Here is a 13,749-nt window from a genome sequence, read left to right as displayed (position 1 = left end):
GCCCACTTATCCCTACTCAGAAGGATGAAGAATCCATTCTGCAAGTCTGCTCAGCCAAGAAGGATTTTTTTTTATTTTTTTTTTAATTGCTACAGTAAGTCAACATTCATTTAAGAGAGAGGATGCACCTCAGAACTGACCTTCAAAGCTGGGCTCACAGGGAGGGAGGAGGTGGAAGAACTTCTGATCCCTCTTCCTCCTACTCTCATCTTGTCACTTCAGAAAAAGAAGCTAGCACTGGAAGAGCTATCAGCTGCTGCTCTTATTTGCAGACAGCCCGTAATGCAGACAGAAGTTTGTTGTACATTCTCACTACACTGGCACTTAAATTCTCCTGCAGGCAGAAATGCAATACCACAAGCTTTGGATCCTTGGATTTCTCCCTCTCAGTGACTTCTACAAGCATGCAGTACTCTCCAACACCTGTATGTGGCTGGTGGTAGAAGACAACATCTGATTCAAGAAATAGATCCGACAATCCATTTCATACAAACTGAATTTAGAAAGAAAAAAAAAAAAAGCTTAGAAAAACTATTAGAAAAAGAGAAGTTAAGACATGGCATCTGGAGACAACTACTCTCACCAAGAGAAGTAGCATTGATTCGGTTTGGGCTTTATACAGCTCTACACACAGGAACCTTGGAGGTGCCATTAGCATTGTGGCACTGGGATTAACAGGGGAGAAGCTGCACTTGAAATTCAGCGTGAAATTGAAAATTGGGCTATCTGGCATGCTTATGCCAGATATTGCTGATGTGAATATAGGTTTGCAAAATCTGATCTTGTGCACAGCAAGAATACAGTGCCCTCACAGAACCAGAGACAGCTAATTTTTTATATACATACATATATTTATTTAGATATATGTAACAGTGCTAAAAGCTACAATTAGTACTTAACAGTGAAAGAAATCTCAGAGGAATCCTGTCAATTCAAAAACGCTGAGGATGTAGCTCTTTGACATTGCTTCTTCTGTGTTATCAGAAAAACTGTGATTTGAATGTTTGTTCTTCATGTCTGATGGATTTCTGTGCCCCAGATATGTTGACAATAGGTGTCTGTGCCTGCTCCTGATAGAACACCTCTCTACTTACATATAAACAAGGCCCTCAAAATACAAACAAATCTTCAGAAACAGTAAGCTCCTGCAAACAGGACTTGAATATTTAGAAAGCTGAGGTCAATACCATATTAATATACAGGCCTCCTCTCAGCTGTTCCATAGTATAGACTGCTAAATAGCATGCATCACCTAAAGTTTTCCTAGCTTCTTTTATTCCTCCTGCCACCTCATTTTCAGGTGTTTCCTTTCAGCGTAAACTTGCCCTTCTCTTGTTTCTCTTTCCTACTACTGCTTCCCCCAACGAGTTAATCAAATTGTTTTGTATGTGATCTGCACTGAAAAATTTAACAGCAATAAATCCAACAAGGGGAAGACACTTGTACCTGACCACAGGACTATATGCTGTCTGCTTGATTAAAGAAAAAATGTGACCTTGCACAACAAAAACTATTTTCATTCATGGGAAAAAGTGACTGTACCTAGCTCTCTGTTCTTGCTGCCACACGTCCCATTGTCCCTGACGTTCCTCCAGACATCACACAGACCGCGAGGAATTCCTACAGCGACCAGACATTTCCTCTTCGTTTAAAAATAGGACAAAATGAAATCGGGGTATCTACGATTCTTTGAAAGATACCACAGAGCCATATAAAAAGGGATACATGTTAATTAATCTGGATAAGACCATAATCCCCTTCTTTAAAAGCTAATAGCTGTTAACATTTTATAACCATAGTTTTATAGCTCAAGTCCATTACATAAAAATGTTGGAATTAAGAAAGGTGTCACTTAAGAAAGGTTTCTGGGACTCAAGCAGTGGTATCTGAATTTCAAGAACTCCTGCCTGAAAAGCAGCATAATGCTGTACTTCCCTCTATGGACCATGCACTCTTGCCTCTTCAATAACAGAGAGAGATCTGCTTATAATAATAGTCACCTCCAGAAAATAAGTCAAACCCTTGCTGGGTTGCAGCGGCCTGTGGAGATGACCGGTGCTCCCTGCTAGCTGCACAGAAAATGCACAGCAGCTCAGAGCTCCTGGACTCTGCAGCAAGATGCCGGGAGTCACTTAAGCTGAATCCATGGCTCTCTGCAGATAGAAACGTATGTCCCCACACTGAGAAAAAGCTGACACCACAGAAGCTCATAAAAAAAGTATGAGAGCATGTTTTGCAAATCATTTAAGAAAACTCTGGTACAAATTAACAAATTAAACACAAATTAGATCACTCACATTCAGATTTTACAAATGTATAAAGGGAGAAGTAATACAGGGAAAAAACACCAGGTTAAACCCTATTTTTTCCCAGCTGAACACAAACAGCCAATAGACAACTGCAAGAATTTAAAAGTGCTCTGCACATCCTGTCAGGTGAATTTATTTTCTTAGCGTGACTGTTCATTAAACACAACCTTTTTGTTCAAGTATTTAGCGCTCTTTCCCCTGCATCATTCTAACCAACCATCTCTTGGATTACTTCCTACTCATAACAGCGCAGCGCAGCAAACAGCAGAGCAAGTGCCAAAGCAGGCTGCCTTCTGGCACTCTCCCCCTCCCTCAGCAGGTATATCACAAAGTTTATTTTACAGAAGGAAGGATTAAAAAAAGGAAAGTGATTTAAGCAGAATTTCAGAGAGCTTTTTAGCTAAATTAGTATCAGTAACAGATGAATTCTGTCCCCTCCCGTGGTCTCTCTGCACCTAACCTGCCTCAAAGGAAGCCGCTAAGCAACAGTTGCTCAAACAACAGCTTACCTGGCCCTGCCGCCCGCCCGCACTTTGCTGCAACTCTGAGGCATTTCTACTTACGGTCATGAGCCCTGCCTGTTCCATTCCAGTTTGGCAAAAAGGTTAACCTAACCTTTAAAACAAAACACTGGGCTATTACATGCTTAAGGAAGTCAACAAGGCTTGCCACAAATCGTAAAAAAACAAAACCAAAAAAAAACACAAGACAAAACCCTATTTCAGTTATTTGTGATACACAAAAATAGCTAGTAAGAGACAACAGATATAAATAGCAGAAGTATAATAAAAGTATTTCTTACTCAGTGAACAAGTTTATAAATAGGGTTGGGACAATAACCACGAGAAGCACAGAGCCCTGGTAGAGTGCTGGAAGGGCACTGGTTACACAGGACCACGCAGGCAAGCATCCCAGGCTCAGAACAATTCAGTGTGAGGAAAATATGATTTTCACAATTTCATTTAAATGGTCAAAATATAAACACTGGGTACAAGTAACAAGTTACGTTGATAAAGCATTTATTAGCACTGACCATTGACCAATGCTTTGGGCAGAGCACTAAACTGTGCTCCTATCCCTACTAGACAATAGCAACAACTCTGCAGGAGAGCAGCCTTTTAAAGCTAAAAGCACATCAAGTTCAATTATGAAACCAATTTGTTTTTCTTCAATCTATATTAGGTTGTTGGTGTTGTTTTGTGTTTTTTTTTTTTAAAGAAAAAATGGGGCTAGGAGTGCACTCTTCTAACTGCAATGTGCAGCAAATTTCAGTCTTGGTATGCTATTTTTACAAACTTTGTAATTTCGTTGTAATGGGCACTGAATAGAGAGAACGCTATATAAAACCTCATTTGTAACATGATATTGTATAATGCAAACACATGGATCATCACCACGCTTTCTGAATTTATCTCAGAGTCATGCCACAAAAGTGAGAGTTTAAGGATAAAATAGCAACAGTCTGTGCAGTCACCCATCCGAGCACTGCAGTGAGGCACCAGCAGTGATTTAACCACAAACATCCCAAGAGTGATTTGGAAGTGATTCGTGTGACAAGACTGGCAGCATCTGGATGAATCCCAACAGTTGGCACTATGGATTAGTTTTAACTCAGTCTCAAAGGAAGCTCTTGGCCTGCACCTGTATCAATAAACCAAGCACGTACAGACTCGAGTACAAACACACGACCATCAGGACCGCTGATCAGTCACTGAGCAACCCCGACACTTCTGTCCCATGTGCTGGGGAAGGGAGGACGGGCTGGCTATACGGACACAAGCGCCATGCTGTGCCACTTGCTCCAGGCAGCAGGAAACACACCACGGTCTGTTTTAACTACTAGGAAGTTTGCAGGTTTAAAGACTTTGTGCCCACGGAAGTACATAAGCACTGCAGTTATGTGTTGCCTGACAGTGACCACACTATACCGCTTCTCCCCCGTGGCACATCCAACATAACCTGTCCCTGCCCACACTGCAGACATCAAAGCTGCAGTTTGTCTGTGAGAGGCAGCTCTCATCAACTGGTCGTCAGAACACCTCAAGCTGTCTATGGTACGCTTTTGCCATCACACCAAGATTTCTGTGGATCATTTCAACTCTGTCTTTCTGCTACCTCTGTTCTCCACAAGGAATGCCATCACCTCTGCTCCAACACCCCCGAAAGGGAGCCCTTGCCATCCTGAGCTCCCAGACTGTGGTGCCCCAAGAAGCTCTCTGCCACATTGACTCTGCTCCTGGAGCAGACGCTAAAAGTCCTGACATACTTAAAGAACTTAACAGCCTGATGTCGTGATAAACACCGCAACATGAGCATAAACATAACCATAAACACAAAGGCACTGAGCTGTGTTGCACTTTCACACCATTGCCATCAATTCAGAGTGACACACCTTGAACTCGTCCTTTCATTTCACAGCAGAAGGAAGAAAACTGTTTGTAGAGCTGCGGTCATGTCTAGCAATCCTTCTGTAGTCCGTAGAGCAAACAACCTGAGGGAGCCGGCTAGTGAGTCATTGTTTGCCTTTCCCCACATTTTAGCAAACTTCAAAGCAGAAAGTTTTAGTCACATCTGTTATGGAAGGAAACACCATCTTGGGCACACTGATGCTCACATTCACCTTGTTGAATCTCTGAAGTGACAAAGATCCCTGCCGTGCTCACAGCGCATTTCTGCTCCTTTCCCAGGTAAAACAAAGGAGCTCCTGCCTCTGCCGGCTTTGGCTCTGCAGTTCAGAGCCAGTCACTTCATCTGGAGGTGACAGCTTCAGGATACCAGCTGCTTGTGGTGGTGAGCTGGGCTTTGAACTTATTTTCCTTCCAAACTCCTTTCCTCCCCCTCCTCCTCAGCCACTCCCCCCAGAGGCTGCTTGCACTTCTGGAATGTATTAAGTTCACCTCTCATTATTTCACCACTGACTCCTTTGATTCTCTCCTCTCTGCATACAGTTTACGGATTTTTTGTGTCGATTTTTTTTTTAAAGCATATGAGAATTATCTTTCATCATCCTAATTTAGCTAATTTGGGTGCTTGGGGGAATTAATGCCTGTTTTTAGTATGAAGATAGTGAGATTCTCCCCACCCTGTTTTCTGAGGGTTGCCTGATCTGAAGAGAGGAGACGGCCTTCAGCTCTGCCTTTGCTTGGGAAATAGGAGGTGGTGGATCTATAGGGAGGGATTTTAAAAGGAATAAACTGAATGACCAGAAAACTGAGTTAGAAGATTGCAGATACAGAGTAATGTAAAATTCAGACAAAAAGTTTAACCAAGGCTTAACTTTAAACACAAGTATAAATTCCACAGACTTCAGTGAAACTATTAATGAGTTTATAATTATCCTCATGGAAAAATTGGTTCCCAAACTAAGGCATAAGATGCTTTTTTTTTTTTTTTTTTTTTTTTTTTACAAGGTACAAATCTGAGGATTTCAGAAGGAGCTTGAGGCCCAAACCAGCTGACTCCCACTGATTAACATTAATGCAATTAAAATGGAAATCCTCCTTCTGCATAAGATTAATTTGCATATGGCTTGTTAGCGATGCTATCATCCTCTGCACTCTGCCCTGGAGAGATCTTACATTACGGGTGAAAAGATGTGCCATGTCCCTGAGCTCTGACACTGCTGGGAAAAAATGCAACCAAACCCTTTGGGATCATATGCACGCTGACTGATCTCAACTCATCATTCAACATTAGGAACTTCAGTGTAATCACTTTTCTTGCCAAAAAGACAAACAGCTTCAGGCCAGATTCATTTATCCTGGGCTGAGGATGGACATCATGTTGAGTATGAGCCAGCAACTGACCTCACCACGGGCACAGCAAACCACCTCACAGGTTACGTTGGGAGGTGCATGGCCAGCAGAGAGGTAGAATTTGTTATCCCCCTGACTCAGTGCTGGTATGGACACACCTGGAATACCTCACCTAGTTTTGGGTCCCTCGAGTTCAAGAACATGGAGCAGGGACAGCAGAAGGCTACGAAGATGGTTGGATTGAGAACACATGACCTGTGAGAAGAGGCTGAAGGAGCTGGCCTTCTTTAGTCTGCTGAAGAGGAGGTTAAGGCAACATCTAACTGCAGCAGGGGTAGTTTGAAAGATGTAGTTACAAAGATTACGAATTAAAACTATTTTCAGTTCTATCAGAAGATTTTAAACCTTGCGACAGCCCCAAATTTAAGCTTCTGAGGTTCAGACAAGATGCCAAGAAAAATCTTCCTTAACTGTAGAAAAGCTGCAGTACTGGAAACATCCTAAAGCATGTGCAAAATCTGTCCCTAAAGGTTTTCAGACTGAGCTTTAAAAGCCACATCTGACCAGGTAAAGTGTTGGTAATAGTCCCACCCTGAGCAGGAGGTTGGATCAAAGACCTTCAGAGGTCCTTTCCAACCAGCATTTCAACACTGTGATTAATCTCCAGCTGAGTTTAGATCGATCCATTTACACAGTTTGTCCATCCTTTTCCCACAGACGTTGTCGTCTTCTATTGGATCTGCTGCTTCAAAAAATCAAAGATACTGCTGCTGATTGTACTCCCAGCTCTTCCTTTCACTCCTAGCAAAGCACTGCTGAGTTGGTAACGGTCTGCTGCACGTCATACCGAGAGGAGTAAATATGACAAACCCCCAACACCGTGACATGTATCTGACACATTCTGCCTCTTGGCAAAGAGGCTCCTAAGCACAAGAAATCTAAAACTGTAGAATTCTTTCCAAAATTTGGAAACTAATGGCAGATCAATGCATCAGAGATACCTTAACTTCAATAATTGGGCACATATTGAGACATGAGCCCTTCCATTTGCCTCTCCCTCTTGCTCTGACAGTGCTACACGGAGTACAAATTATATCAGCACCAGGGCAGGAGAAAGAGCCTAAAGGTGAGCTAAGTTCATCTCCATGGCTGGCCCAGGCTGGGCAGCGTCACTGCCTGCAGACCACAGCGAGAACCCAGGCTGCGTTCTCTTCCCCCAGCCCCCTGGTGCTGCGCAGCAAGAGGCAACCCCACTGAGGTCATACCTGAACCGTGTGGCCACCTGTGCATTCACCAGGGCTGTGATGTAGTGATACATCGCAGGGAAATAACCTAACATCACGTAACATAAAGGAGAAGCCGCCTATAACTGCATCAGAAATGCTCCCCCACTAAAAGCAAAAATGAAAAGCCTTGCTGAGCAAACTTTGTCATGTATTTGGGAAGTCTCCCAGTTTAAAAAGTGCAATTAGAAATGCAGTTAAGCACGTCAGTGCAATTTTTGGCCTCTCACTAGAAGCACAAGTGTCACTGGTGACATATTTATCTGTCACACTATGTGCTATAGCAGCATATGCCCATAAACATTCCTTTTTACAGTTCTCAGCTGCTGTGTAATTGCTTCTCTTTTGTTCATAGTATGGCAGTAAAACTGTTAATTAGTAAAGCTAGCCACAAGCAAGGAACACGTATCCTTCTGTCTTTATATATATCAGTTGCTTGCAAAGTCCCAAGTCTGTTGAAACTGATTTTAAGTCAAAACTGCTAATTCTTGAAGCATTAACCTAGGTTATTCATTCACGTGAACTAAAAGCCTCATCTCCACACATGACACAGCAATGCTAAAGGATACAAACAAATATCCTTGAAGGCAAACTGCCAGTACAGGCAACAATATTGATATAAGTATATGTATGAGAAATTAAAGGCAAGGAACCTTTCTAACATAGACTTTAATCTGCTTCAGTGACACTGTCTTTGGCACCAGGAAAGTTATTTTTTTTTTTAAATCCTTATTATTTTCTTGACCTTCATCTTCAGTTCAACCATTTTTCTCTGTAGTAAGTTTCTGAAATTGATTGTGATTTTATCCCATTAAACCTTTGTTTTTTTCCTTGTCAAAAAAATGTGGTGTGTAATGCATAGATTCACTTGGCAATGTTCAACGACAACTTCTAGAAAGAAGAATTTTTAATAATAATCTACAGGATAGGGGTTCCAACACCTCTTAAAATGCATATACTGATGTTATATCTGTTAATTGGAAGAAAAATTTCTGCCAAAACCTACAGTTAGCAGCACTGCAGTATACAATGAGGAAATGGAGTGGGAGTGTATATATATATATATTTTATTTTTTTTTTAATTTATGGAGATTCATTACTGTGAGGCTAAACAGGTGGTAGAGCAGCTCACAGCTCTTTTGGGACTGATTGCCACTTTGATGATACTCATATCAGAGTTTCCAACAAGCTCATATACAATGTTCTAGAATTAAAACACCCAATTTCTGCAGGGGATCACATACTTCAGACAGTAAAAATACTCCTTTTCATTAAAAAGCAAACAACAAAGCAAAAATATCTCACAGCAGAGTGGCTTGCTTCCTACAAATCCTGGTCACCTAACAAAGTGGTGAATGGCTATGATGTGAAGGTTGGCTACCAATACACTTCCTGCAGAGTTCAGCTGAGGAGTGTTGCTTCCAGTCACACCAAGATTCAATCTTTCAAAACCATCCAGTGGTTGGTTTCCCAGTGTAATGAAATGTCAGTTGAGAAATCTTGACGCAACGGGACAAGAGGCTGGCACTTCCCAGAGGCAAATCTACCCTTAATACTAACACATACCAGCAAGAACTATGGCTTTTTTTATCTTTTCCTTCATGTGTATTTACCATTAATGCTTTCTCCAGCTGAAATTTTAAACTTCTAGGAAGGTACTTCATCTTTCAATGCATATACACTACACAACATTTAACAAGGCAATTTTTTGTTCCCTTAAACTGAAGTACATTGTCCAAGAACATCCCTAGAACACAAATGCAGTTCTAAGCTCAACTTTTTCCTTTTTCTTTTTTGTAAACTCTATAATTATTTTTTTTTTGGTCACTGTATTTTTTGTAATGTCTGGCAAACACATTGAAAAATATGCTGCTGCTTAGAAATATATAATCAATTTATTTGTTATATCAGTGTTTGACAAAGTGTGTACCAAGCACTATCTGGATGGTTTCCCTTGACACAATGGCATGCTTGCCTTACACTGGGTAAATATGTACTCACATTCCATAAAATAAGGGCCAGGTTCAATTCGCCACACAATTTGTCCTTTCTGTGTGCCAGTCACTCCACGATTTTTGGAATCCCAGAAATTGGCTGGAGAGTTCTCATCTGTAAGAGGAAAGAAAAAAAATTGTCACATAGTATTTAACATTTATAATAGCAGGGTTGCTTTTTTTGTTTGTTTGTTTGTTCAAGAGGCCCAGACACAAAACACAAATTCTGTTAAAATAAATAACTAAATATAAAAGCAAACTGGCAAAAGGTAAACGGCTTCTCTTTTACAGTTGATAGATCAATTTATGCAGAGTGAGCAGACATACATACAACCAAAGTAAATATATGGTTTCCTGTAAGAGGTGGCCTGCCAAGGTAAAGCATTAAATCCAAAACTTCCCTGCCTCAATAGACAGGCTATTGGGAATGTATAGCTGCCTGCAACGTCATCACAGAGTTGCCACAACATATTATACAGTGGTCTCGCTCTGTGCTGTGGAAATCTAGCATTCACTCCTTAGCTATGATGTATGGAATTGGTGTTAGAGGTATTAGGACTTGATTTATTTTTTAGAGGATTCCTGCAGTTTAGAAACTGGTGAGAATATACATACACCAAAAAATCTGACACATTCGATTTCCTGGCATGTACCGTATATTACCACCTATCAGTAAACTAGAGTTAGAGGTCCAAAGAATTGTCACTTAGTAAGCCAGAAATACAAATGAGCAATTCAGTGAAATACATTCAGAAGAGGAGAACTGAGAAGTAAACATGAAGTCTCTGAAGATCAGCTTAGTACTATCAGTATTTTTCCCTCCCTAAGAAACCTTTTAGTCCGAACAGGAACAAAACCAGGTCTTGGGGTTTGTTTCCTACTTACCAGCCTGGGTTCAGACACCCAGCATCCTATTTGACTGAAACAAAAACAGAGGGAGAAGCTGTTTGAAGGGGCACGAAGACAGTTACCATGACCCAGAGGAAGCTGACATAAATCCAGCTTCTTTTGTACAGAAAGTTCTTTGGAAGTATGCATCGTGAAATGTTACAAGTGTATTTACGCAGCTGTTAGACAAACATACCTGCTGCCTCCAATATAAAGCCCTAATTCCTTCCGGTAGTACTTGAAAACTTCACTCTCTAAATAAATAAATAAATAAAATTCCTTTTTTATTACCCAACTCTGAGTGCATTCTGCAACACTAGATAAAGAGGAACTCAAAAAGCACAGCCTGTAAAAGGCAGTCCATGCGCCTCAAAAATCTCTGTAGCTTGCAATGACACTAACTGAAACAATACTGTGGATTTTTGTTTATTTATTTGCTTATTCAGTGTACTTTCCCTATCCAGGGTCCCACTTCTTTCAGGGAGATATCTCATGGATTCCCAGAGCACTAATTTAACTTCTAGCGTATCTACAGGACTGCCTACTCCATGACACAATCTTGGTTATCCAAACCACTGCTACCAAAAGCATGCAGATTTTTGAGAAATTCAATGGATATTTGAAACACAAATACTTTTACACTATTCACTGTTCTAATTATGTCTAGGTAAATAAAGAGATAAATGGAGGAAAAAAGTTCCTTTCACATGCTCTGGTTCTTCTCAATAGCTGTATTTAACCAACTGGACAAAAATCTGTTCATAATTCTAAGCAGAAGGAGAGATAATCAGTATACTATGACCATAAACATGAATTGTTTGAGTATTTTCTTTTTCAGCAAATCAAGGAAGTTTGAAGGAGTGAAATTAGCCCTTAACAGTGAGATTTCCAATGCTTCAGATACAAGCAATTGTTCTTTGTTTTTTAAATCTGTAACTAAATAAAGCCAACAGAAATCTTTACCAGGACATCAGTGAGGTTAGGAAAGGTCCCGCATGAACAACATGCAAGGTAAGCATGAAATCCTGAGCTGATAGTTACAAAAAAAAAAAAAAAAAAAGCAGCACATTTTCTAACACCTTAATTAATAAAATTCAACAACAAATAAGATTTTCAGCCATTTCACCCTGGAATAGCCCATTTTGAAGTAACAAAGACCGAAGAAGAATCCCTGATACTCTGCCCATAGGCACATTGCCATTGCAACAGAAGGTGGTGGAGACGGATGGATGGAAAATGCTGACAGGCCACTGCCTGACAGCAATCCACTCAAATTACAGAATTTATTTTGGGCAGATATCATTTTCTCCTGAAACAGCTGATTTCTTCTACTTGTGTGAAGTTTTTTACATAGGGGATAAAACAACATTACTGATTTATATGGAAAATACAAACCCTAGTTCACGGATTTAGAAAAAGAAAGGAACCAAAAAGCAAAAGAAATCAAATAGCATGAAAATACTGAAGTATACATAATACTGCAGAAATTTAACTATCAAAATTGTAACCAAAAGTTTAACTGTGATAGTCTCAGCGATATTCAGCTGGGTAAAACAAAGAAGCGCTTGACAGCATGAAAAGCATCACGTCAGAAGTCAAAATTACCACTACCTCATCTCTCCTCTTCTCCAAAACCTTTACATAGTACCCCTAGGGAAATTCAACTGTAAGAAGCTCTGCTCCCCTTTTAGCTGGTAATTGTTGCTGTTTGTGAAACTGGCTGCTGTTCTAGAATCTGGGCCAAAGAAAAGATATAAATATCCATTCCCAGAACATAAAATATGCAACTAAATATCATCCTTCTGCACTGGTATCTCGTCAAGTCAGTCTACACTGCTGAAACAAACAGAACAGTGGAAGATCCACAGTATAATCTTATCTTCTAAAAGCATGAAATATTACAGAAAGTAACTTGATTCTCGCTGTGCTGCAAGCCCCACACATCTCAGGGCATGTGAGAATGTATGTCGCTCTGCAATAAAAGGCAGGTTGTAATAAATATCCCTGTACGGACTCTACACTGCCTAGTGCTCTTTGAAATCGCTGCGAAGCAAACCTGTTCAGAGTAGTGTTTTCTCTTTCAGGCTTTGCCATCATTACAAAACCCTTCAAGGTGAATCAGGCACATGCAACGTCTCCAGCTTGTGCCCTCCATGTCAGCAGTTCGTCTGTCCCCGTGTCCCCAGCCCTACCATGGCTGTGCAGGGGAGGCAGCTCCCCCTGCCAGCTGTCAGCCCGGCACAGCTATCTCACGTGCAAGGCAATACGCAAGTACTGAGTAAATGTATGGGCAGCTGCATGAAAGATGGCAGCAGCATTTTTACCAAGTTTGCACAATAAAACAGCACTTGTACAAGAGTAAGAGCCACCAGAAGCTCCAGTGCATCCATGCACCCTCTGTACTGCAGCCCAGTGCACTGGGATGCGGTCTTACCAGTGCAGAGCGGAGGGGAAGGACCAGCTCACAACTGATCACAATACATCAAAGGCAGCAGTTCAGCCAGGTTTCAACCCACCAAAAAAAAAAAACAAAAAAAAAAAAAAAAACAGATACAGTCTTAGACAACAAAACAAGTTAAAAGCAAGAACTGCTACTGGTTGTTACCAAAGGCAGCCTGATATTCCCAGTGCACAGACTGCTCACGTGCAAACCAATGCTCATCTTCTGGTCCCACCTTCTGTGGTCTCTAGTGTTAGGCTGTGTGAGAACAGGCTCGTCTCCAGGAACACAACGGATTTTTACTCTTAAAAACCAAAAGCATTAAAGAAGTTACAAACTCCTCGTAACGAAATATCGTGGATTTATTGCACAGGAAAAAAATGCTGAAGTTCCCTACTGCAATCAAATAACTTATTTATAGATGCTTGAACACAGAGCTCAGAGAGAAGGTGCTGCTAAAGAGATTCAGAATGTCACTGAATGGATTTAATTACATACGATTTTATAATTTTCATCTTTCACTACCGTATATGGATTTTTCTAATTCACAGCTCTTGAAAATCCATGCAGCTGAGCTCAGAAAAGATCAATCATGTTGGTAACAGCATTGTATCCCCACGTAATTCTGTCATCCTCATTTGGGATTTACCTCCTAATCTCTGTTTTTTCATCCCTTCCTGGAAGAAGTTCTATGCAAAATCTTTTTAAGAGCGTGTATTGTTTATTCTTAATTTTAAAACTTAAATTAAGTTCAGATTGTCAGAACGCTGACCCCGTAGCACTTTGGGTTAACTTTAATAAATTCCTGGGCACTGAAGATGATGTGTTACCAAGGGGTGTGTGTATTCCCAGCCCAGGGACACTCATAAAGCATTGTTCTAAACATTATTTCTTTCATCAGGTGTTCTCTTACAGTGCGCATCAGAGGAGCTGGAAGGCTGGTAGATGGCAAGGCTAAGTATAGGTTTGCCTCAAACTGAGATTCTCTGATTTGATACCAGTTTTTCTCATAAGCATACTGTTTAGTATCATCCTCTGTCCATTTTGTTATCGTTTATCTTAGTCTTTAAGACTTACAGA

At 40.7% G+C, this 13,749-nt stretch overlaps 1 protein-coding gene across 4 annotated transcripts in view; it reads right to left on the bottom strand.

The window, feature by feature from the left end:
- The window catches only part of HECW2 (HECT, C2 and WW domain containing E3 ubiquitin protein ligase 2), a 163,465-nt gene that overhangs the window by 73,285 nt on the left and 76,431 nt on the right, over positions 1 to 13,749 (bottom strand). For all 4 annotated transcript variants that reach the window (XM_084289277.1, XM_084289278.1, XM_084289281.1 and 1 more), the window contains one exon: positions 9,349 to 9,456. In XM_084289277.1, coding sequence (XP_084145403.1) covers positions 9,349 to 9,456 — 108 coding nt within the window. The remainder of the gene's footprint in view (positions 1 to 9,348; positions 9,457 to 13,749) is intronic.

Source organism: Netta rufina (genome assembly GCF_964035555.1).
Source record: "Netta rufina genome assembly, chromosome: 6".
Classification (NCBI taxonomy): domain Eukaryota; kingdom Metazoa; phylum Chordata; class Aves; order Anseriformes; family Anatidae; genus Netta; species Netta rufina.
The sequence above is the reverse complement of the archived record's forward strand: the minus strand, read 5'-3'. Positions and strand labels throughout refer to the sequence as shown.